Below are 23,011 nucleotides of genomic sequence, written 5' to 3'. Positions count from 1 at the left end.
TTAAATAAATCCCCATTTAATTTTACAAGTTCCTTGTCCCAAATAACCACAGACTTGTTCAAACACTAAAAAAAAATATAAATCGTATGAGATTTCAAACTTGAGTCAGACCAATTTTTTTTTTTTTTACTTACCAGTAGGCGAAAGATCCAAGGAATTGACTTGGCATGTGGGGCAAGTATCAACAATACGTGCAATAATTTCATTGCCAGTTGTTCCTACAATTTTAACCATCTTGTTGCAGTGAGGATTCATATTTGGGTTTGCACCTATTCAATTTAATCAGTCTATTATAATCTTTCTCTCTGTCTCTTTTTCTTTCTGTTTCTTTCTATTCTTTCTTACCATTGTTCATTTGGTTTACGTTGACAGCAACAACCATTTCAGAATCATCATCAGATTCTCCACATGATCCAGGTCCAACATCATAATAAGTACCTTTACCAGAAAAGGGCAATTTACTGCGCTTCTTGATAACTAATGCTTCAGTTTCTTGAATGATACAAAAGGAAAAGACAGTCAAAAGCAAGATAAAAGTCAATCTGTTCATTTGATGCGTTTTTGATTTTGCTTTGAGAAAGTGGTTGTGAGATGTCGTAAAAAGTAAGGAAAAAAAAAGACAGCTGTTTTTATATCCAATCTTGATCTCATTACAGGCTATAATGAAAGCAAATTATCTGTCTTAAATATAAATGCTATCTTTCTCTCTTGCTTTTCTTGTCAGCACTTGTAATCAAATCTTCTTTCTTTGTCCAATTATGAATATATGCTATAAAGAATAAATTTTTTATTGTCACAGGCCTTTTATTACAATGGTTTTTGTTGCAAGGTTGACAAGAAAGAAAACAGCAAATATCCTCTTTTATATTGTATAAAGAATAATCAGATGTACACAGTTATTGTAATTACAATAAAGAATGTTAATGTCTTGTCTATTTATTCAAAGTGATTTATATTAGCGCATTTAGTAATTCATATTTGTATCAATCAAAAGCACAAATACGTCTGCCTATTTTGTGTTTTATTGATTAGCTTCATTAATTTATTTCTAGGTATTCCGTTGTTATCTGAGCTACAGTTAAACGGATGCAAACGAATCAAGTCCATTCGTTTTATTGTAAAAAGATGTCAGACTTTTATATGCATAGATTTAATCATTGCCAAAGTAAATTAAATTTGAGTTCCTGTGTGAAACATAATACTTTTTTATTGTCTTCATGTATAGTGACTTAATATTCTTTATCTACTTTTGTTTATTGCTTTTTTTGTTTCGACATATCTGCTTTCCGTGCTACATTTCAATTGTTATTTTTGCAAAATAAACATACACGTCTGTTTGTTTTCGTTTTTAATTGACGCTAAGGCAAATATATTCTTGAAAGCCTATTATTACACGAATGCTACAGATTCTTTTGAGCGTACGATGTTTTATTGAAGAACTGACCTGAATATTCCTTGGGGATTTTAAACGTTCTATATTTGAAATACATTGCTGCTTTGACATGACAACTTTCAACAATGCAATAAATTTTAAACGTAGGTATCTAGCTCAAGCTTTATACTACGTTTGTATACAACAAATGCACTATCACTCTTCTGATTAACAATAGTCTGTACAGGACAGATTGTCCGAAGAACGGGATTTCTATATATATGGAAAAGAAAGAAGCAGTATGCAGCTCTTGAAAATCATGAGCTTCCCTTGTGCAATCATCATTTCACGCTTGTCATACGAATCTTTTGCTCCAAAAGCTGATATAAGTGTCTTTTGGATTTTCTCAATAACTTCAACTTTTTAATAAAAGCTTCCTTCTTAAACAGCCCTGGCAAATCTCATGTATCATAGCGAGAAAAGAGGAAAGGATGGATAGAATGTGGCTTACGCCTTTTCAGATTTCTTTTTATTTTATTTTATTCAAATAATTGATACTTTGTAATTTTAAAAAAGAACAGAGGAGAATAAAAGATGTTATTTTATATATCTTTGCTAATAATAAAGGGAGAGGGGGCTCACCTTGATAAAAGTGTTACGGTGAGTGAAATGATGGAAAAAAAAAATTTTCATAACTCAACAGTCCCACTATAAAACCTATAAAAAAAGCAAGGGGTGTTTAATTGGTTTTTTTTTTCTTCTCGACAATAATAAAAGGTAAATATACTAAAATTGTTTGGAAAGAGAGCAATGATTATAGAAATATTTGCTACTTCTGATGAATAATGAAGCTAAAAAATATCACCAAGATCTATGAGCTTTCTTCAAACAAACAAAATATTATTTTTTGCATTTACTTATTTTTCTATTATAGGGCTGTAGGCTTTTTCTTAAAAAAAACATTTATTGAATAATAAAGAACTCATTTTTTATAATAATATCATTGTTATCCTTTGTTTACTATTGAATGTTTGCTATTTAATATTATGTTCATTGTCTACAGAAACTTAAGAAAACTGAGGCGCTGTCAAATGAAAGAGGTGTAAGCTGTGAAGAAGCTGCACAGTTTCTTGAGTTCAGAAGAATTTCTGACAAACTTTCTATCAATCAAATGTGCAAGTTGATCGCAGATAATCAGATTTAAGTATAGAAGTACTTTTCGTCTATTATTGAAGTTATTATAAAGTGACTTACTGTAAACATCATTCAAATGAAAGCGTTAAAGTATCAGCAGGAAAGCGAGATTTAAACCATTTCCAGAAACAAAATATTTCACCATCCATCCCTTCCCCTCCAAAAAAAAATGAGGGGACCGCGTCGAAAGCACTGCTATTCTTGAAAAATACCCTCACAATATAGTCTTCCAGGAAGCATGGGTGACTTTCAGGGACATCTAAAAAAGCTTTTTTTACATAAAAAAAAAAAAAAAAAAAACGCATTAAAATGTTGTGGATGCTATTGATTGGCTTTGAATATTCTGGTTTTCAAATCCTCAGTGTCAAATTAACAACATCTGCAGGGTTGGTAGGTGATAGAGACAAAAAGCAATATTGCTAAAACTATATAACTTTTAATAGTATTAAACCTGACTTTCTACATACAAAAAGAAGATGTATCTATACTAAAGATGAATAAGTATTCAAGAATCATGGTTTTTCACTTAAAAATGACACTAGGCTTATGGAAAAACTATTGTAGGTATGTATTTCTAGGTAGTTCCTAGGTTTTCATTGCACATCTTTTATTGGATTTGTTCAAATGTAGCCCAGGTCTCAGCCGGGTATCTAGGATGAATGATAACAAGAGGTAAACGATGTATTCAATTATCAGGTAATAGATATAAAAAATAGTGTTCTGACAAGTGCTTTCTAAACTCAATATTAATTGCATACTATGTCTTTTGAATATTGTCTTTAATAAAAAAGACAATTTGAATAATATTGTTCGGATAGGAATAAAAACATGAGCCTTAAATTAAAACTACTCACAGTGTGGATATAAATTCATAGTGACCACTGTTGTCCCTTAGCCATATGATACAATCATAGATATCCTCAGCAGTGTCCATCCTGTTCTGATTAAAACATACTTGCTTATTATGACAAAAACCACGGTTAAGCAGTACTCTATGCAAGACCTTTTGTTAACCTATGCTCTTTGTCGCCGCATTAAATCGTTCATTCAACTTTGGAGTCTACCGATAAGCATCTTCCAGAACAAGGCTTGGCGTGTTATAAATATGATGAGTAGTTGGGTCAAAAAAAATCGAATGCGCTGAAGGAAAGCACAAAGGATGAAGAATACCTTGATAAAGTCATAAGGATCTTTGCCTATTGAGTGCAAGTTTAAAGTCATTGACGATTTGTACAACAGAATGCTGAGAACATTGTACTTTTTATGCTTTGAAAAGACAGCTTATTGAAACACCATATAACATGTTAGTGACAGGCTCTTATATGTGACAGCGGTCTTTTCTTTTAGAGATATACCAACTATAAATAGCGTAATTATTTTCGCGACATGTTCATGCTCTTGATATTATTATTTGTCGGTACTAAAGGATGCACACAGATCATTAAAATACACCCTTTCTTATGCATATATCTTGATTAAGCGGCAGAGCTTTTTTTTTTTTTTTTTTTTTTTAAAAAAAACAATTCTAGTGAATGTTTACAGATTTAGAAAATGGGATTGCTTCATGTTTCGATTGATGTTTATATTGGATTACGTTGCTTTAACTGTATAATAAACATGGTTATCGAAGCATTCAAACTATGATATTAATCATCAGTAGTATGTTAGAATTATTCAATAGCCCAAGCCTGTCCTATTCAACTTACTTGTCCAACTCCAAGTATTCAAGCTAATTAGAGACAAACATGAGCTTGTCCAATCATTTCTTGCCATCAAAAGTGATATATATCGGAACGTGACAGAATCAGTTGCTATGAAAAATTCAAATATGGGGAATTTAAACGTTGGGACATTGCTAGATGCTTAGAGTGCAAGCGACGATAGCTCTGCTGTTTGAGTTCACAGAAAAATCATTCATAACGTTTGCCATCGACTTTTATAATTAAATCATTCTATAAAAGACAAGAAACATCCATACCATGCGCTCAACTCGACCATCAAAAGCGATCAACAAGTCGCGATTTAGAATCATCGTTTGGTCTTGACCATAACTTACGGTTGGTCTCTGAGTCGTTGGAGGCACTCGATTGTCTGAGATGGCAAGCTTTTGGTATGAGCAGCGCACCTGTTCATGTCATCACCGAAACGGACGAGAGGATGAAAAAAAAAAGGGCGGTTAGAAGCATGCAGACCTGTCTTCTTCTTTAGAGCTCAGCCAGATTGAATCATGTTGGGCAGCCGTCAAAAACCAATTTGGACATTGTCAGGAGGGTGGGGGGAGAACTTGAGCATCAGAATATTCAAAGCCAGCCAACAAGTATCCACCGAATTGCTTGGGAATATTTTTTTTATTGATCGAGTCCTCCGATAAGAGACATGGTCCATTTCTTGAGCAACAAAGCTACCAAACCACACTTGATTTCCACCGATGGGAAAGACTGTGATCATCTTACTTTGAATATCGCTGTACATCGGATGCCATAAAAAGCCATCGAGCTTTCGTTGACCCCTCCCCTCTTGCAGAAAACAGCGATGCCATAGACCAAGGACTTGAGAAAATTTTTAAACAACGCCATTTCAAAGGATGGTGTCACTTCAAAAGCATTTTTCTTTGCGATTTCATTGGCTGTGAAATTGTGACTTTTAAAATGATACGTTATCCAATCAAAATTTAATTTAAATTCAATCTCCAACCTTTAATAACCCACCCTGCTTTCCAAGACTTTTTTTTTTGTTATTCTTTTTTTATATCATTTTCTTTTTTTTTTTTTTTTTTTTTTTTTTTTCTCCATGGATACCGAACCTCCAGTAAAGCAAACGTAAGAAAAAAAAAAAATAAAAAAATGGAATAAAACGCGTGCTGACTCTTTTTTAATAGTCAAGAAGAGTTTGAAGAAATCGATACGACATTAAAAAAACCCAAGTTAGAATTAAAAGAGAATGTATCTTTATTAGACCGTGGCAAAGGCCATAGCAAGAGTCAGGTAAGTGTCATTCTTACAGGGAAAGAAAGCGTGCTGACAATAGCCACAGACACCTTTGAACAACATGACACGCGATCAAATCAAATACTGTGGAGCGATCATGAGGAATTTGAAAAAACATCGAGATGCAGCACCCTTTTTACAACCTGTGGATTATGTAAAATTAAATATACCGGATTATCCAAAGATCATTCGTCATCCTATGGATCTTGCCACGGTAGATAAAAAGTTGAATTCAGGACAATATGATAGTGTGGATCAGTGGATTTATGATGTTCGATTGGTATTTAACAATTGCTTCAAATTCAATGGACCTGAAGCCATGGTCTCTATGCTTTGTCAAAATGTGGAATCTGCTTTTGAAAAGAGTCTTCGACAGATGCCACCCAATAAGAATGTAAGTGAGTTGAACAAAGGAACAGGATTAAAGAAAACTTTTGTGTGTGTAGACGGTCGGAGTCGGATCAAGATCAGCTTCACCTTATGTTGAATACGATGAAGAGGACGATGAAGAAGGGTCTGCAAAGAAAAAGAGAAAGAAGAACAAGATGACGGAAGAAGAAGAAGTGAGACCCAAACGAAAGATTCATCCACCTCCATCCAAAGATTATCCAGAGACAATGACCAAACGACGTAACCCAAGAAAGAATGATGCACAGATGAAGTTTTGTGCTCAGGCATTAAAGGAATTGAAAAAGACCAAATACAGAGATATCAATTACCCTTTTCTTCATCCGGTCGATGTGGTTGGACTGAATATTCCTGATTATGTTGATATCGTCAAACATCCTATGGATCTGTCGACGATCGAAAAGAAGTTGAACGATGGAGAATATGCTGAACCGGAAGACTTTGAGAACGACATCAGGCTGATGTTCAATAACTGTTATCTTTACAATCCTCCCTCTTTGCCTGTTCATAAGATGGGTCGTCAACTGGAAAAGGCGTTTGATGATAAATGGGCTCAGAGACCACCAAAGACGGAACCGACTCCTTTGGTGGATGATGCTCCTGAAGAAGAATTTGATGAGGTGGTTGAAGAAGATGATTCAGAAGATGGTAAGTGGTGGTTGATGTAGAACACACCAAGTAACATTGAATAGAACGAGATCAAAAGATTGCAGAACTTGAACGTCATATCGCTACCATCTCTCAACAGATTGCTTCTATCAAATCCCAAAAGAGAAAGAAGGGAGCCGAGAAACCACGTCGTACGAGTAATGTGAATAAGACGATCAAAGAAAAGAAACCTTCTGCTCCAAAAGAAAAGAGAAGAAGGACGAGTACGACAAATAAAAAGAAGGAGAAGAAAGAGGAACTCCCAGAGTTTACGTTTGATCAAAAGAAGGATTTGAGTGAGCGTATCAATAACCTAACAGGGGATCGATTGAATACAGTGGTGGATATCATTCGAAGCTCTATGCCCAATTTGGACGGCGTAAGTGATGATCTTATCAGGGCCATGTGTATTTTTTTAACGTGATAATAGCAAGGGCAAGAAGAGATTGTGTTGGATATTGATTCACTGGATAGAAGTACTCTGCACCGGTTGCACGAGTTTGTCACTGGAGAAAGTTTATTAAAGCACAAGAAATCACCACTAGCAAAGAAGCAAAGAAACTATGGTGAACATGCAGCAGACCGTAAGATTCGTGAATTAGAAAAAACATTACAAAAATTCAATTCTGGTAAAAAATAAAGTATAAACTAACATTCATTTTTGTTTTAAATCTATCCTGTAGATTCTTCAAGTGAAAGTGGTGAATCAGGTAGTGAATCAGGATCAGAATCTGATGATAGTGCAAGTAGTTCGGATTGATTAGATACCAAATAATAATAAAAAAAATACTTTTTTAATTAAAATGTTTCATCATCGTCATATTCTACAGAAGCTTTATTTGCTTCTTCTTCTTCGGGTGGCACTTCAAATCCCTCCTACAGAAAAAGACAATGTTACGATTGAATCATACACCATGACTATCCCAGTTACCTCTGTGCTGTACAAGATATTTTGAATGTTTTGCAAGACAGGAATGGCTTCATGTTCAGTTTTACCACTGTCTGCCAAGGCCAATTCGATACTTTCTAAATTCTCTTGCACCTCGATCTCAATCTCTCGTAATTTTCCAAAATAAAAGTCGCGTTCTTTTTCGAGACCGTCGACGGTCAACTTGAGTTCTGCGATTTGCTTGTTCAGGTCGATGATCACCGAAGCCGATGGATGGTCGACTGCGCCAGGACGTCCACCTCGGCTGACACTGCGAGCGGCTAAGGGGGGTCTATCAGCCTCTGTCACTGTTCAACCTATGCTTACCTGGTGTCTTTGTTGCCTTTTTACTAGCAGCACTGACACGACCACTTGAGGCAGCCGATGGGCTCTTAGTCGTCACTGTACTGGGAGCCCCTCTTTCACGACGACTGACAGCGTCATAGTCTCCTCCAGGGTAATTTTGGTCCCAATATCTCTTGACCCACTGCATGAATTCTAAATTGTCTTGAAGTTTACATTTCACTAAACGATCCACGGGTATAATCTATCACTGATGTTAACAGCCAGTGTCAAGGGGAACAGAGAGGGGTTTACCTTGTCTACTCTTTAAAAGAAAGCAAGAGAGGAGTTAGTGGGTTGAGTATGACAGGTTTGTTTTTCTTACTTGTGCTTCTTGAAGGTATTTTGTAAGATTTTGAAATTGTTTACGAATTCATATTCAAGTTTAGCTTCAAACTTGACTTTATGAACAGGCACATCACCTAAAGAAAGAGATTAAAAATGGGGATAAAAAAGATGTGAAACAACTACCAAAGATGGAATCAAAAATTTGACAGTAAGCAGCACCTAAACAAACATTCTAAAACTGAATCCGAACATTCCTTCTTTTATTACCTGACCCAGCTTGTTCTACTTTAGTGTATCTTGTACTTAAAAGTTCGTTAAGCCAACTCAATAATTCAGTACGAGATTCACCCATGATTCTATTTATTGCGAAAAAAGAGAAAAAAAAAAAAAAATAATAAAAAAAGGGGGACACGTGTTTTAATTCAAACTGAGTTTTTGAGGGGGGATGCGTTGACAGAGAAGGGGGAGTTTACCATTCCAAGTGACAGTTTGGCGTGGATTGAACTTCAAATATGCCACGGACAAGGACCTCGATGACTTTATCATCTTGTAGTGAGTGATCGATGATATCTTGACAATAACAAGGTGTCACTCTTCCATACCAAATGGCTCTTTGTCCTTGATGTGTATAAATCACCAAATTACCAGCAAAGGCATGACCTGTGAATAGAAAGAAAAAAAAGGGAAATAGAGAAAGGGCACAAAGGATGCTCAATTCATCTGAATCTTACCTCCCAAATGACTCACCAACACAATCTCTGTTTGATGATCACCTTGTTCTTTGGCTGCTTGTTGTAATGCCTTCTGAATCATCGGTCCTACCGTTCCACACCGTCGATCTTTGCTGCCATGTCCACAGACAAGGACAAGATTGGTAAAAGGACAGGGATGGATCGAAAAGGGACTGGTCAGAGGCTTTCCAAAGATATAATCCAGCAAACTGTCCACTCGTCTCTGTGTTATATTTGAAAAGATAATGTTATCTGGCAGCAGCAGGATGTCCAGTGCCTTTCGCTGGTTGGAATGAAGGGAGGGTAAGGAGGCATAGGTGACAATGATACGATCATTGTCTGAGGTTTCCTTGTATGGATGATATCTCAGTGTCCTCTTTTTGTCTTTCCGTTTACGAATGGCCTCTGTCAGAGCATAAGCTAATCCTTCCTCCTCAATATGAGCAGGCCAATCCGTCTTACCGGTCATGATGATGAGATGGATAGCATACGCAGGCACGGTGTTTTGTAATGGTCTTGATTGATCAATCTTGAGATCCTCAGGCACCCTGGGATGTGCACATGGCTTACTACATCCTCTACAGTCAATGGGCACAATGGGTGAGAGAGGTTCAATGACCTTTGTCACAGGCGATGGTATCACAGACGACGGTTGTGAACAATTGGAACCATAGATGCTGTGAAGGTATTGTGTGATCCATTTCATTTTTTAAATAAAAATAAAGCAAAAGAAGAAAAAAAGAAAACATTTTTTATTTTTTTTTTTTGATTGTCGTTTTCCTTTCTTTTTTTTTCAAGGTCAGTTATCAGATCTGGTCACAAAAAGTGGCCAATTCGACATCTCGAGTCGATAGCCCTTGACAATCATGGGTGGATAGAGTGACTTGAACTTGATTATAAACCTTCATGATCTATCAGTCACACGATCTTACTTTTTTTTTCAGAGAGAGCTTACATTCAACCATTCCGGATGATGATTCATTCTATCTGCTTTTAATGCAACACGTGTCATGAATCCAAAGGCTTCATTAAAATCCTTAAAAGTGTACGATTTGATGATAGCATCTCGATCATCTACCATTTTCCATCCAGCATTCATCAAAGGTGTTAAAAGTGTTTTGCGTTGTGTTGATGTTAACTTGGTAAGGGTTGAATAACATCTTGAAGTTTGTTTCCAAAGCATAGGGCCTACGTGAGAAAAAAAAAAAAAAGCAAAAGAAAAAAAAAATCTTTTGTCGGGGCTATAAATGAGAGGCATGATTCGAATAGGCTAGAGTTCAAGACGAGGAAATCAAAGACTCTAAAGGATTGCTATCCAAGCTTTGTTCCATCCGATTGAATCCATGTTGAACATCAGCAGCAGTGATACCTTCCAGTGATTGACTGTACCGAACTTCTTTCTGCTTTTTCATCCCAGCGTCTCCTTCTTTTTCCCAAATGAAAACAAGACCTTTCCTACCTTCTTGATCGCTTGTCAAGTGAAAGTGAACCATCACAAAACTCACTGTCAAAAAAAGGGGACATGGCATGCTATAAACCAAGTTTGCTTTCAAAGATCAATTGACCTAGTGCCTTTGAGAAAGATCAGTGGATGTTTGGACTAGATGACAGCTAGGATCCAGTGTCGGTGGTAAGAAGGGATAGAGAAGATCAGGATACGGTTGGGGTTGATTGGGGGATAAGCAGGTATCTGACAGAAGACGTGGTATTGACTGTGACCTTGTTCTGACCCTTTGCCCCCTCCTCCTCCTTTGATTGGGCGTCAACCTGCTGGACAGGCTTGTGTGATACGTGACTGAACAGAAATGTCAAGACTTATTTAATTTCTAAAGACCTCCCTATTCAGGGCGATGGATTCTAGAAATGGATCGATAAAGAAAAGAGACATTGGAGAACACCCTTGAAGGGGAGACAGATTTAATTTACTTTTCTAAAATTAAATGGGGGGTAGGACAGGTTTTATTGATTACAGAAAAGACAAGTTTGGAAAAGATCTTGGCCTGGCCTTGACTTGTTTACTAAAGACCGTCTTTGACTTTTTTTTTTCAGAAAACACCGTCTTCATCTTTTCGAGGATGAAACTCGTCATTCGCTTTCGCTTGACGTCCTCTTTGGCTTCTCGATCCACAGTCGCCAGGTCCACCTCCTGGCTCTCCTTTCTGTCGTGTGCGGTCTCTGGGACCGGCGCCTGGTCCAAATCCGAATAGGTACGACACAACGGGCACTGAAAGCCAGGATAACTCTTGAGCAAAGGCCGAATGCAGCCAAAATGAAAGACATGGGCACAAGGCGAGACAAACAAGGCCTGGTGGGGCCTTGGATCGCAAAGGCAGATACAGCAGCAGTCCTCGGGTGGATCGGATCGAATCTGTCGGGTGACGCGTTGGTGAAGGGCAGGGTTGGGCGCGGGTCGGTTCAGCTCGAACCGCATCTTCACCGCCCGATAGACCTCTTCTCGTCCACCCTGAAAGTCCATGCCGAGCTGAACCAGGTCACCGTCGTGGATCTCGACCGGCTCTGATCCTTCGCCAGAGGAAGAGAGACGGACGTGGTTGAGGAACGTGCCAGAGGATGATTTCGTGTCACGGAGATAGAGCTAGAGCATTAGCTGGGTCTGATGGTTTTCCCTTCCTTACCTTTCCATCCTGCTCCACAGAGATCTCACAGTGGGAGCGTGAGACGACCTTGGTTCGGAAGGAGATGACGTCCGTCTCGTTCTTTCTTTCTGAATAGCGACCGATCTTGATCTTGGTCGGGTAGGCCAGTCGATGGTCGATGATGCCGAACAAAAAACATCGATTGGGATTGTCAATCAAGGGCACGATCCGCATGTGGACCGTGCGTCGGTCGTGGGCTGGGGTCATCAAGGCATCAATCGAGGATGGGCTGCTGGCTGACATAAAGGGGATCAAGAAAGGTTAAAGTGAGAAGAAAAAGAAAGAGGAGGATGAATTGGACGGGAAGAAAAATAAATACAAGAGATCAAAGTGAGAAGGGGGCTTCCTTTTTTTTTTATTCTTTTCATACCACACATCCCCTTCAACTCGATCAAGAAAAAAGGTAACAAAGACTTTTGGATGGACATAAGGACCCCCCAAAAGGTATCTCGCATCATGAACAAAAAATCAATTTTTCTACATGAAGCAGTAAGCTTTCGATCCCTTCTTCTTTTTGACTCTCGGGTTTTTTTTTAGAAAAAAAAAAGGGCACATTCTTCTTTTATGTGATATAAAGTGCCAAGGGCTTTTGCAATAAAGAAAAAAAAGAGAGAGAGAGAGAGACGGGGGGAAGAAAGAGGGGAAAAGGGAATGATGAGATCCAGAAGTTGTTCTTCGGAGTTGTAAACAAAGGCCATTTCTTTTTTTTTCTCTTTTGTAATGCACTCTGATGAATCACACTCGACCCAGACTGTCCTCGGATCGGTTGGACAGGGGAGGGGGGCAAGTGATGTTTGGCGATGAGCATAAAACGAGAGTGGAACAAACCCATGAAAAAGAGGACTGTGAAAAACACAATCAACCCTAGACGGAACGAACTGGAAAAGAAAAACGGTGAGCGAGATGAGAGTGAAAAGAAGAGGCAGATGCAGTCGTTGGTGAAGGCGTAGAAAAGCGTCTTTGTGTTCGAGATTACGTCAAACACGACTTGGATGACCTTCTTGCCGTAAAAGGGATTGGCAAGGGATGCCTTTGGTGAAGTGAGCCCGAAGAGACGTTGTTGGCTTTTGGCTGATGGGATGGGAAGGTAGGTCTGGTTCAAACATCAGATACGGACACGATGTATGTCCATAAAGAACCTTGAGAAAATCAGCCATGTTAAAATGGGGGACCCACTGACGGAAAGAGAGGGTTTGGCAGAATCCATGTTCAGCTTGGGTTCAGCTGTACTTTTTCAGTATCTTTATTGGATTCTGGCGACTTTTTTTTAGGCTGGTGGTGACTTGATGACACTGCTGATTCAATCGGATAGGTTGAGTGAGCCAGTGACTCGATTGGATAGGGCAGAGGGCGTGTTGACATGAGAGACAATGCGTCAGTGAGACTTTTATTCAGCAGTCAACAGACCTTCGCAGGCGAATCCTACCTCGAGGGATGTGAAGCCAGATAGATGATGGATCGATACAGATGGCCAGATCAAACTAGCTGGTTTGGGTCTGTCGACCGTGTTTCACGACACTCACTAGGATCAGCGACGACAAGAGAGAGAGAAGGGGAGGGTCATCCAGTGGAAGAGCCCAAAAGGGAAAAGATGACTCGTTGGGAAAAAAAAAAAGAACAAGAAAGAAAGAAAGAAAGAGAGAGAGAGAGAGAGAGAGAGAGAGAGAGGATTTGCTGACTGTTGGCACACTTGACGATAGTGCGGTCGAAATCCCTTTTTTTTTTTTTTTTTTTTTTTTTGTTTACAAAGAGGGTGTGGATGCAAAGGTAGACTTCTGTAGAATGGATAGAACAGACAGCAGCCAGTGCACGAAAGGAACATGTCCGCTTTGATGAGAAAGAATGTCAATCATTTTAATTCTCAACGTGACACACAAATCCCTTTTTTTTTTTTTTTCTTCTTTTGAATAGTCATGGACAGCCAACGATTCTTGGAGGCACACAAACATGCCCAAGGTTATATACCGAGAGTAACCCTTCGAGCCGTTTTACCCAACCGACATGCAGGTGCGATTATTGGTGTGAAAGGATGTCGAGTACAGAGTATAGAGAGTACGTATGCTGTCAAGGTGCAAATGACGCCTGTGCTGGGGAGACTTGTGATGATTTCCGGTTCAGCAAAGAATGTAGCCAAGGCATGGAAAGTGGCCTTGATGTATTTAGCAGACACTTTCTCTGAATACTACAAACAAGTAATACGATAGTAGTCTACCCATACAACAGACATTGACTTGTCATGTAGAATCCTGGCATTTCTTTTTTAATCTCTAAAGATTTGGTTGCTTTATTGAAAAACCCACTGGATATCAATTTGAATTTCGAATACATGGCCCGTTCAACACACACACAGCTTAGGGTCAAGGAAGGCACGGTGCCAAGGTCAAGTGAGAGAGTGGTGCAAGTCAGCATTCAGAGTATGGACCAGTTGAATGCCTTTGAGAACCTGGTCTATCTCTTGGCGGATGTCACACGTATCTATACACACCTTTCCATGTCACCCGAGACAGTCTATTTCATACCCACGGGCGCAGAAGACGATGTGTATATTCAAAATATGAAGGATGAAACTATTTTCATGTAAAACAATCTATTTATTTTCTATTATAAACTCTATACAAAATAATTACAATCCTCATCTACAAAGACAAGAGAGCGTGTGTGTCTATGAATGACGTAGACTGGAACTATGACTTCTTTTCAGTTCAGAAGAAGGAGGCGAGACCAAGGCGGTCGAATGACTTGAGGTCCGCATGATCCGAACGGGCTTGATCAAGTGCTGGAGCGGGTTGGACAAGACCGTGATCGTGCCCGCCGGCATGCTGACGCGCGTGTCATGACCGAGGGAGGCAGCCAAGGGCGTGGCCGCCTTGAGATCCTGCCAGTGGACCTTGTTCTCCTCCAGGGCCACGAGCCACCGCCGTGCTTTGGGCAAGAGGGTGGCGAGGGATTGAAAGTAAGGCTGGACGATGCCCTCGGTGAATCGCAAGCTGATGCTCGCCTGGGTGTCCAGATCACGGTCCATGCCGGTCGAGACCGTCAGACCCGCTGTTTTTTCTGCATCGCCCTGTCGAAAGAATTCTCGGACGATCAAGTCAGACCACTGCTTCGAGATCGGCCAGGGTCGAACGGTGTTGCTGATGTCGGCCGCATGGAGCAAGATCCTCGCGAAACGTCTGCGTTGGTCGTCGTTCCAGCCGGCGGACCAGGTCTCTTCTTCGAGTTGGTTGACGTCCTCGAGCAGGTCATAGTGAAAGGCCATGTCGGTGGCCAAGATGAGGTCCTGGAGAAGATCGGTTTCATCCAGCAGGCTGTGTTTTCGAAGGAGATCGATCGTGATGTCAATCGATTGTGATTCGAGTATGGATTGATTGTGATAATAACTGGCCAAGTCACTCTTTGTTTTAGTTTGAAAATCATTGTTAAACCCTGGCTAGAGACAAACAATGAATATCAAAAGGAAGAATAAGATCGACTTACGTGTCCGATATCATGACAGATGGCTGATATCATCAAGACCGCTATTTGTTTATTTGTCAAGTAATGTTTGGCATCCAACTCGTTCAACATGTAATAAAGTATGACTACGATATCGGCTGCGTGATAAAATGAATGATAAGGCGTGGGATGATAAGAGACATCGACGTCAATCAAGAAATCCAAGAGTTGTGAGGCAGTGATATTTAATGTAGACAGAATATTCAATTTGGTAAAGATACCCAATAAGTGACCATAAAGATCTGTACGACGATAATCTAATACATTCAATTCTTCAGTCATCTGAAATGATTCATTTAACCATCTTAAATATTGCTATCAATCCCATTAGATTTCAATCTAAACCATCTCTCTTCTCTTATTACTCTTTCTATTATTATCAAATCATTGAAATCTAATGTGTTTTGCTTGAGTAAAAGCATAGTAAAAGTAGAATTAAAAAAAGAAAGGAGAATGAATTGAGATTGCCATGTGGCAAAAGAAAAAGCTTATCAAGTGACTATTGTCCGCGGAAAATGGATAAAAATAGAAAATGAAATCAGTCAAACCAAATCCAATCTTTTGGAGATAATAAGACCTCTCTTTTTTTTTTTTTTTTGTCCGGAATTCTTTCCGAAAGAGATTCCGATGGGGGAGTTCATGAGAAGATAAAGGGTGGTAAGCCACTGGACAAGAATAGATTTTTGATATCAGATGGACCACTGTTTTAGTATCAAATGAATGTGACAAGACTGTTTAAGGTTGGATGAGATCCTATTGTAAAGAAGAAGAAGAGGGTATTGAACCCTGTTGTAAAGACCCATTGAAAGTGAGAGGGATGATCTGAATGGAGATTAGAAAAAAGGAATGGATTTATTCATTTCTTGCTTGATTTTGTTTGATCGCGTTCGCTTCCAGTGCGATTAAATCGATATCACCCAAATCACTGAATTCAAACTCATCCTCTTCTTCTTCACTTTCCTGTCTTTGTCTCATGACCGAAGCTCGCAGTGGGGTGGATGTGGCTACGGTATGCGTCGGTGACCAGATGAAGCCCGGTGGATGATCTCGGATGGGTGATGGGACATAGTCGAGTCGTTTGGGTGAAGGTTCAGAAGAGAGTGAGTGAAACATGCCACTGAGCTTTTCTTTTTTTTGTTTGGGTCTTTCTTGTATCACTTTTAAAAGATGATATAATTCATCAATGCCTTGTTCATGTACTTGAAATCTATTCATCATCAATTCCCTATCCCTTCTTTATCTTTCTTTATTACCCTAAACAGTCCACCATGATTTCTTTATCCCGTTTTTTTAATTTCCCAACGATCGTCACAGAGACTGAACTCGCCAACTTTTCATAGGCCTTTCTTTTGAACAAAGGGGGTAATAACCTGACCTTGATCACCGCTGTACCATCATCTATTGAACACTGACTCAAATGAAATAGGTGTCTTGTTTAAATGATGGGATGATTACCTAACCAAAGATATTCTTCTTCTTTGTGTTGTTTCCTAGAAACTAATACGCCATTCAATCTATACAATCACTCTTAACTTCATCCTTTCTTTCTTTTAGTGACCATTACCTGACGTTTCGATAGACAAGACCTGTTTCTACTACTTCAAAGGTATCCTGTTCAACATTATACTTTGAGGTCACAACATCATGAATAAATAATAAATGGTGACAATGTAAATTTTCTTCAACAATGTTCAACATTAAAAAATTTTAGAAAAGCGCGTACCTTTTTCTTTTTTTATTGTTTTTCTCTAGTGAACGCGGTCCTGCAATTTCCAAGGCAACACGAAAAAGGGGTTTCCACCTTTTTTAAAAAAAGACAGAAAAGGAGAATAGAATGTGTGTGTGTGTGTGTGTGGTGAACATGGATGTGGTTATTAAAAATAACCTTGTATTTTAACAAACGCATCTGAATTGGGTCATGGTGTGTTTAGTAAATAGCTGAAGGTGCTCAATACGTTTTAACTAAATTTGATACTTTTTCATCTGTTACTACACACACACACACTAAATAAAAGCTTTTATTTGATGTTTGGCAAGTACTTTTGGAATGACTTTGACGAAATCAAGGTGTATCGTCACAAGTCAAATGAAATCAGTGAAAAGCATAGGACAGCGAACAAAAGAAAGAGTCAAAGGGTGGGTCAGTGTGATGCACGTGATGAATAGCTTGAAACAATCATGGTTACCGTAAAAGGAAGTCATTGTACCTATTCTTGACAGCACGAGGGAAAGTTCATTTTGGGTGATTGCATATTTACAATGGAAATAGCGGAAAAAGTTATTTTTTATGGCAACACAAAATCAATCATTTGTCCCACTCGACTTTATAAACTCTCTTTTTCTTTTTTTTTTCTTTTTCTTCTTCTTCTTTCATAAACTCTCTCAATCCCCCTTCCAATCCCTTACTTTATTATTGAGTTTAACAGATGCAACTCAAAGCACTCTCACTCACCACCCTCGGTCTTTTATTTCTTGCCAACCTAGGCGTTCGAGCAGACGAAAGCGATTTAATTAGCGGAGAACCACTATCTGAATCGTATCTTTCAGCCTTCGACAGTAATGAGGATGAACAAGTTGATTTTGAATTATCTGAAGAGATAGCTCATCAATTCATCAAACGGGCTGATGATTGCTCAAAGTATGACACTGGTAAATGATGAACATATAAAGTAACTAAGGAGCTCATGGACATGATAGTATCTGGCATGGATTCTTGTACGAGCATCGCAAAGAAACATGGCATCTCACTCGACACATTTTACGATCTCAACCCTCACGTCAACAGAGCCTGTACCAATCTTTTGCGAGGAAAGAAATACTGTGTCACCAAGAACGATCACAGCCAGCCTGCGTTGATGAAGAGAGCCAAGAAATCAAACAAGAAATCGTCAAAGCAAAGCCGTAAAAAGATTCAAAGTCAATCTGCCTTTACTTATTATTGGATCGCTCAACCGAATGATTATAAAAGTGGCAAGAAGGTCTCTGTCAAGACCTGCAATGGCAAGACGATTGCCTCTGTTTCTGAAGACTATGCTGATGCCCTGGTCATGGAAGGCACGGGTGTCATTGGATCCAAGATTGTGAATCTCGGTGATTGTTCTTGTAGTAATTATAAATGTTTTGAAACTGTGAATAGAAAGAGCGATCCTTTCGGTTTGACTTGTAAGTTTTTTTTTTGTTTTATTCACCCTCTGCTCATCTCTCTTTCTTAGCTTATGATTCTCCCCTTCGTCCTTTTATCACGGTTGCTTCCAATGATATCAAGAAGGGCACCAAGATTTACGTTCCTCAGATTGCCGGTTGGAAGATTCCTGGATCAAACAAGAAGCACAATGGTTGTTTGCTGGTCGATGGTAAGAAAACAGTCCTCATCTTCTTCTTTTTGCTCACTTTCTCTTATTAGATAAAAGTTGGAGTTTTAAAGGTCATCATATTGACTTTTATGTTTATTCCAAGAAAAACTATCGCACAATGGACTCGGCTCATAAAATCACCAAGGTGGACATTTATGAAGGTGGAAACTGTAAATTATTAAATTACATGTCATAATTGTGTAACGCCTTTTTTGGTTGAAAATTTTCTATTTTCTGAAATAATTTATATAAAAAGATACATGCTTGTTTCACTCCATTTTTTTTTTTCCTTTAAATCCCCTCATTGATATGTTTTAAAAGAAAGAATAGGGAAGGGAGAGTCATTGAGATCTATTTTGACTATCAATAATAAGCATTTATTTTCGTTCATCTATTTTTTTTTTTTTTTTTTTTGGTAGAATAATCTAATCAAAACGTGTTACTTTAATTCTTCTTTTGGTAAAGGATTTATTTTTGTGAAGGTTTAAAATACCTTGATTTAATTAATACCACACAATGCTTTGTGTTCCTTTGTTTTTTTGTTTAAATATGGAAATAATTCTTTTTTTATTGAATTAAGAATAAGCATGTGTTTGATCTTTACGGTTACAAGATGGCATTGGTAAAAAAATAGTTAGTCTATAATTTAGGAGAGAGTAAAAAAAAAAAAAAATAGAGTATACTTTGCTATAGGACAAAAAAAATAAGGTTTGTATTCAAAACTGAATCAAGTATTCAATCTTGCAGTAAAAGATGAATAGACTCAACACATAAGCGGGAAAATTCCATTGTGTTTCATCAATTAGACTTTGGTTACCTTCTTTTTTGTTTGAGAATTTTATTGTTGAACGTAAATTCTTGAATGTCAAGCAATAGAACACTTCTTTTCTCATGCTTTCAATCGATGGCCTTTACAAACAGAGCCTAATGGATGATAAGATGAGCAACAAAGGCGTCAATCAACATTTTATTCATCCATCTAAGCTCATGTTTACATATCAACAGCATCTATAAAAATTATAAAAAAAAAACTCATCAAAAGTCTTGAAAGGCTTCAAATTGTTTTTGTCTTTTTTGCATATAGAATGAGGCAATATATGATTATTTCAGCCCATCATCCTACGTTTAAGCTTGGCTAAAGAAGTATTGATCATTGGCTACACTCGCTCTCTTTTATATAGAAAAAGTCAGAGCTTGTCTTGGTAAACAAACAGTAAACGAATGGGATTGTTTTTATTATACAACTAGTTTGAAAATAGAGAAAAGAAAGTAAGTGAGCCATTTCTTTGTATTGAACTCATCTCTATTTTAACGAATAATGAAGACAGAATTGGAATAGACGTCACCTTCTTTTTTTTTTGTAGGATGAGAGAACATACAGAGAGAGAGAGAGAAAGAGAGAGGTGTACAGAGCTCATGAATTCTTTGTCTGAAGGGGGGGGGGAAGGATAGTAATGTGTACCTGAAGGGACACCACATGAACGGATTGTGGCTGATGCATGACAGACATTACTTATCAACATCGCTTTTACATGGGGGATATCTACCTGCAATAGGCTGAAAGAGGAAAGAGGGCGGTCATCATCAAGCTATTTGGATATGCGCAATGATAAAAAGCGAATCCGATTTAGAATGCTAAAAAAAAAACAGTAAATACCTCTTGTCCTGCGACGGTCACTTGGTGACCCCTTTGCTTACTGCTCCATCTGGTATACATCGGATCGGTTCTTGATAAGAGACCTTCCTGTCGATGTCCTCTTTCAGCTTTGAATTTATAAAAAAAAAGAGCTTATTGACATGTCCTGAGAGTCACTGAAAGACGCTGCCACTCACAGACGCTGTCCATACCGGAGATTGAAGTAGGCCGTTGATACCAAAAAATTTTGCCAATAGACAAGTGCTAATTTAATTGGTGATTCCTTTATTTTTTTAAACTTTCTGTTACTTGCACTTTTGCGCCCCTCCCCCTTCTCTCTTTTGCTCTTACTTTTTGTTTACTGTCTATAAAAAAAAAGATTTTATAAAAGTATGGATATTGAAGGTTACATTCCGACATCAAAAGAACATCATCATTATGCAGAGAGTCCATCTCCTTTGCAAGACAATGTTCCTACTATTCTAACAACACTTGTTGAAGAAGGTACAAGTCAAGTTCAAGAAGAAGAAGAGGATGAAGAAGAAGAAGAAGAGGATGAACTAGCAGACGAATATGATGATCATCCTCCTGTAGTAAAGCCTACTTTATTTTCAAACGACAAACGTAAAAGTAGTCCTGCTATTCTTGGTTTACCACTTGGATTAAAGCATGAAAATAAACTGAGTGTGCATCTATCACAACAAAGAAACTCTATAGAAGCAGCCATGTTATTAGCCAACTTTAACAAGATGGCACCCCCTCAGGATAACGTGCTAGTGAAAGGTAGTAAAAATTATGCGCATAAAAAAATTTTTTAGTCATGAAAAATATATAGGCGGAGATCCATCATGGCAAGATGATCTATCCATTCCAAAAGCCAAACCTCCCCCTTGTCGTCGTCGTCGTCACTCATTTGATGTACACTTGACATGGCAAAAGATGCCAGAGAATTTTTTAAAACGATCAGATCTTTTACCACGAAAACAAGAATCAGCACCACCACCACCCACCCATCCTCCGCCTCATGGACTCCCTTATCCTCCTCCCATCTACCATCCTCCTCCTCCTCCTCCACCACCACCAGCCTACATGCTTCATCCGCTCGCACCACCTCACCAACAAAAAGAGCCTCATCATCCAGCGTATTATTATACCTATCCACCGCCACCCATGCAGCAACGTTATTATTACCCTGTGGCTCACAACAAGTTACCACTCCCGCCCCCTCCTCCTCCTCCTCCCCATCCTCACTACCCTCCACTCTATGGCCAGCCGATGATGGCCAGGAAAAGAAGGAGACCAAACACCCATCCGGACGAGATTGATGAATTAGAAGATGAAGAGGAGATTGTGACCAACGAGAGCGAGTTTCCTCACATGTCTCTGAGAGACGTGGAAGCGGCTCGCATCGATCCTGAGGCAAGACCTCGTAAACAAAAGTTGAGGTTCATGGGCGACCAATACACACCTCAGTGGGTTCGCTACAATGGCCAGCCCAAGGAAGGCTTGTGCGATACGTGTAAGCCCGGAAAATGGTTACAGCTGAAAAATAGTGCCTACTGGTAAGTGATCCCATGGCTTGCCTTCTTTATTTAACTGAATCCTTAGGTATCATAAACAATTCTTTCATGGCATCTCGTCTGTGTCTGGTAAAGAGTTTGTTCAGCCACTGGAGACACGTTGGATGGATCAGGATTTGGTAGAAGGTCTTTGCCATCAATGTCATCAGTGGGTGGCTGTGAGTAACGTGAAAAGAAAGAACAGTGTCCTTTGGTATAGACATGCACACAAGGTAATCATAAATAGGTTCGACTGCATGTTATTAAACCAGTCTATAGTGTCATGTTTATCATAAACCCAAAACGGCACCCGTAAAGAAGCGATAGAGTTGAACTATGTCCTTGAGCTATTTCTCTCTCTTTTATTTATTTTATATATCAGCCAGTCCATAATCCCATTTTCCATTCTTCCCCCTTTTAGTGTGTATATAATAAAAAAGAAATGTGTATTTGAATACAATTGAAAAAAGAGGGCTTTTATTCAAGCAAGTGATTTGAGAATCAGGATACTATAACTATCGCCGATCGACATGCTCACCACCGTCTTGTTTTCTTTTGACAGGTCGGCAAACAGGACCGGCAGCAGTCTGTCCTCGTCCATCTTTCGACCCTCCTCTGATCTTTCGGTCATGAGCGCAACGCCCCAGAAAAAGAGTTTTCCAGATTCGGTCAAGGCAAAGGTACTGTTGCAACCACACGTCAACTTGACGATCGGCTCGGTCGGTCTCCAGAAGCTGGTGATCGGCTGACGGACGGCAAAGACGGTTTGGTTGTGCAGGTGGAGTCTGCTGCCAGGATAGAGGAAGCCAGGATAGAGTGGGATGCCCAGCTGGCCTTCACTGCACCGACCAAAGACGACCAGGGAATTGTCGGTCATCAAGACGATCGTATGGTAATCCCCGGCTGCGACGTGTCGGATGTGCTCTTTCTGACCCGACCTCGAGCCCGCTTGGCTGGTTTGAAAGAAGGGCAGGAGGGTCGGTTCGAGCACGAGATGGGTCGGTTCGGTCGATGGAAAGAGACCGCACTGTCCAAACTGGTTCTGACCCCAGCCAAACAGTCGGCCGTGACGGTCGAGGGCGAGGGAGTGAAAGGCACCGGCGGTGATCGAGACGATGTCTGTCAGGCCAAGCCTTTGTGGCACCAGGCCCTGGGTCCTCTCGCTCGTCCTGTAGCCCAGTTGCCAATACGCACCACAGCCCCAGCCGTAGACGAATCCCTCCCGGGTCAAGCAGAGCGCGTGATGCTTTCCGACCGCCATGTCCACACAGCCTTCGTGTGAGAGGGCATCGAGGATACGTGGGTAAGGCTGGATCCGGGTGCCGGGAAGATAAGCAAAGAGACCCTCGCTTGACTATCATCCTAGTTAGACTACAGCCTCGACACAGGGGGCCGTGATTACCGTAAATGTAC

The 23,011-nt window shown here is 39.4% G+C and overlaps 8 protein-coding genes across 8 annotated transcripts; 3 read left to right on the top strand and 5 right to left on the bottom strand.

The window, feature by feature from the left end:
* Nucleotides 1-550, bottom strand: RO3G_09000 (uncharacterized protein; the record flags this gene model as incomplete). The annotated part of the gene is made up of 3 exons (XM_067663585.1): nucleotides 1-65; nucleotides 135-269; nucleotides 346-550. The coding sequence occupies 3 exons, from the start codon at nucleotides 548-550 to the stop codon at nucleotides 1-3; spliced, it is 405 nt and encodes a 134-aa protein (XP_067519686.1).
* Nucleotides 551-5,356: 4,806 nt separating this feature from the next.
* On the top strand, nucleotides 5,357-7,369 carry RO3G_08999 (uncharacterized protein; the record flags this gene model as incomplete). The annotated part of the gene is made up of 7 exons (XM_067663584.1): nucleotides 5,357-5,385; nucleotides 5,445-5,550; nucleotides 5,594-5,947; nucleotides 6,000-6,609; nucleotides 6,654-6,988; nucleotides 7,040-7,238; nucleotides 7,293-7,369. The coding sequence occupies 7 exons, from the start codon at nucleotides 5,357-5,359 to the stop codon at nucleotides 7,367-7,369; spliced, it is 1,710 nt and encodes a 569-aa protein (XP_067519685.1).
* A 463-nt stretch (nucleotides 7,370-7,832) lies between these two features.
* Nucleotides 7,833-9,604, bottom strand: RO3G_08998 (uncharacterized protein; the record flags this gene model as incomplete). Its single annotated transcript, XM_067663583.1, has 5 exons — nucleotides 7,833-8,084; nucleotides 8,249-8,301; nucleotides 8,435-8,469; nucleotides 8,641-8,827; nucleotides 8,899-9,604. The coding sequence occupies 5 exons, from the start codon at nucleotides 9,602-9,604 to the stop codon at nucleotides 7,833-7,835; spliced, it is 1,233 nt and encodes a 410-aa protein (XP_067519684.1).
* Nucleotides 9,605-10,864: 1,260 nt separating this feature from the next.
* Nucleotides 10,865-11,798, bottom strand: RO3G_08997 (uncharacterized protein; the record flags this gene model as incomplete). Its single annotated transcript, XM_067663582.1, has 2 exons — nucleotides 10,865-11,494; nucleotides 11,535-11,798. 2 exons carry the CDS (start codon nucleotides 11,796-11,798, stop codon nucleotides 10,865-10,867), a joined length of 894 nt encoding a protein of 297 aa, XP_067519683.1.
* Nucleotides 11,799-14,217: 2,419 nt separating this feature from the next.
* Nucleotides 14,218-15,332, bottom strand: RO3G_08996 (uncharacterized protein; the record flags this gene model as incomplete). The annotated part of the gene is made up of 2 exons (XM_067663581.1): nucleotides 14,218-14,985; nucleotides 15,033-15,332. 2 exons carry the CDS (start codon nucleotides 15,330-15,332, stop codon nucleotides 14,218-14,220), a joined length of 1,068 nt encoding a protein of 355 aa, XP_067519682.1.
* Nucleotides 15,333-15,902: 570 nt separating this feature from the next.
* RO3G_08995 (uncharacterized protein) lies at nucleotides 15,903-16,320 on the bottom strand (the record flags this gene model as incomplete). Its single annotated transcript, XM_067663580.1, has 2 exons — nucleotides 15,903-16,257; nucleotides 16,304-16,320. The coding sequence occupies 2 exons, from the start codon at nucleotides 16,318-16,320 to the stop codon at nucleotides 15,903-15,905; spliced, it is 372 nt and encodes a 123-aa protein (XP_067519681.1).
* A 1,156-nt stretch (nucleotides 16,321-17,476) lies between these two features.
* RO3G_08994 (uncharacterized protein) lies at nucleotides 17,477-18,599 on the top strand (the record flags this gene model as incomplete). The annotated part of the gene is made up of 4 exons (XM_067663579.1): nucleotides 17,477-17,699; nucleotides 17,748-18,212; nucleotides 18,263-18,403; nucleotides 18,454-18,599. The coding sequence occupies 4 exons, from the start codon at nucleotides 17,477-17,479 to the stop codon at nucleotides 18,597-18,599; spliced, it is 975 nt and encodes a 324-aa protein (XP_067519680.1).
* Nucleotides 18,600-20,431: 1,832 nt separating this feature from the next.
* Nucleotides 20,432-21,991, top strand: RO3G_08993 (uncharacterized protein; the record flags this gene model as incomplete). Its single annotated transcript, XM_067663578.1, has 4 exons — nucleotides 20,432-20,825; nucleotides 20,875-21,601; nucleotides 21,648-21,781; nucleotides 21,981-21,991. 4 exons carry the CDS (start codon nucleotides 20,432-20,434, stop codon nucleotides 21,989-21,991), a joined length of 1,266 nt encoding a protein of 421 aa, XP_067519679.1.
* Between the last annotated feature and the right edge of the window lie 1,020 nt (nucleotides 21,992-23,011).

The sequence above is a fragment of the Rhizopus delemar genome, genomic scaffold (assembly GCF_000149305.1).
Source record: "Rhizopus delemar RA 99-880 supercont3.6 genomic scaffold, whole genome shotgun sequence".
NCBI lineage: Eukaryota > Fungi > Mucoromycota > Mucoromycetes > Mucorales > Rhizopodaceae > Rhizopus > Rhizopus delemar.
The sequence above is the reverse complement of the archived record's forward strand: the minus strand, read 5'-3'. Positions and strand labels throughout refer to the sequence as shown.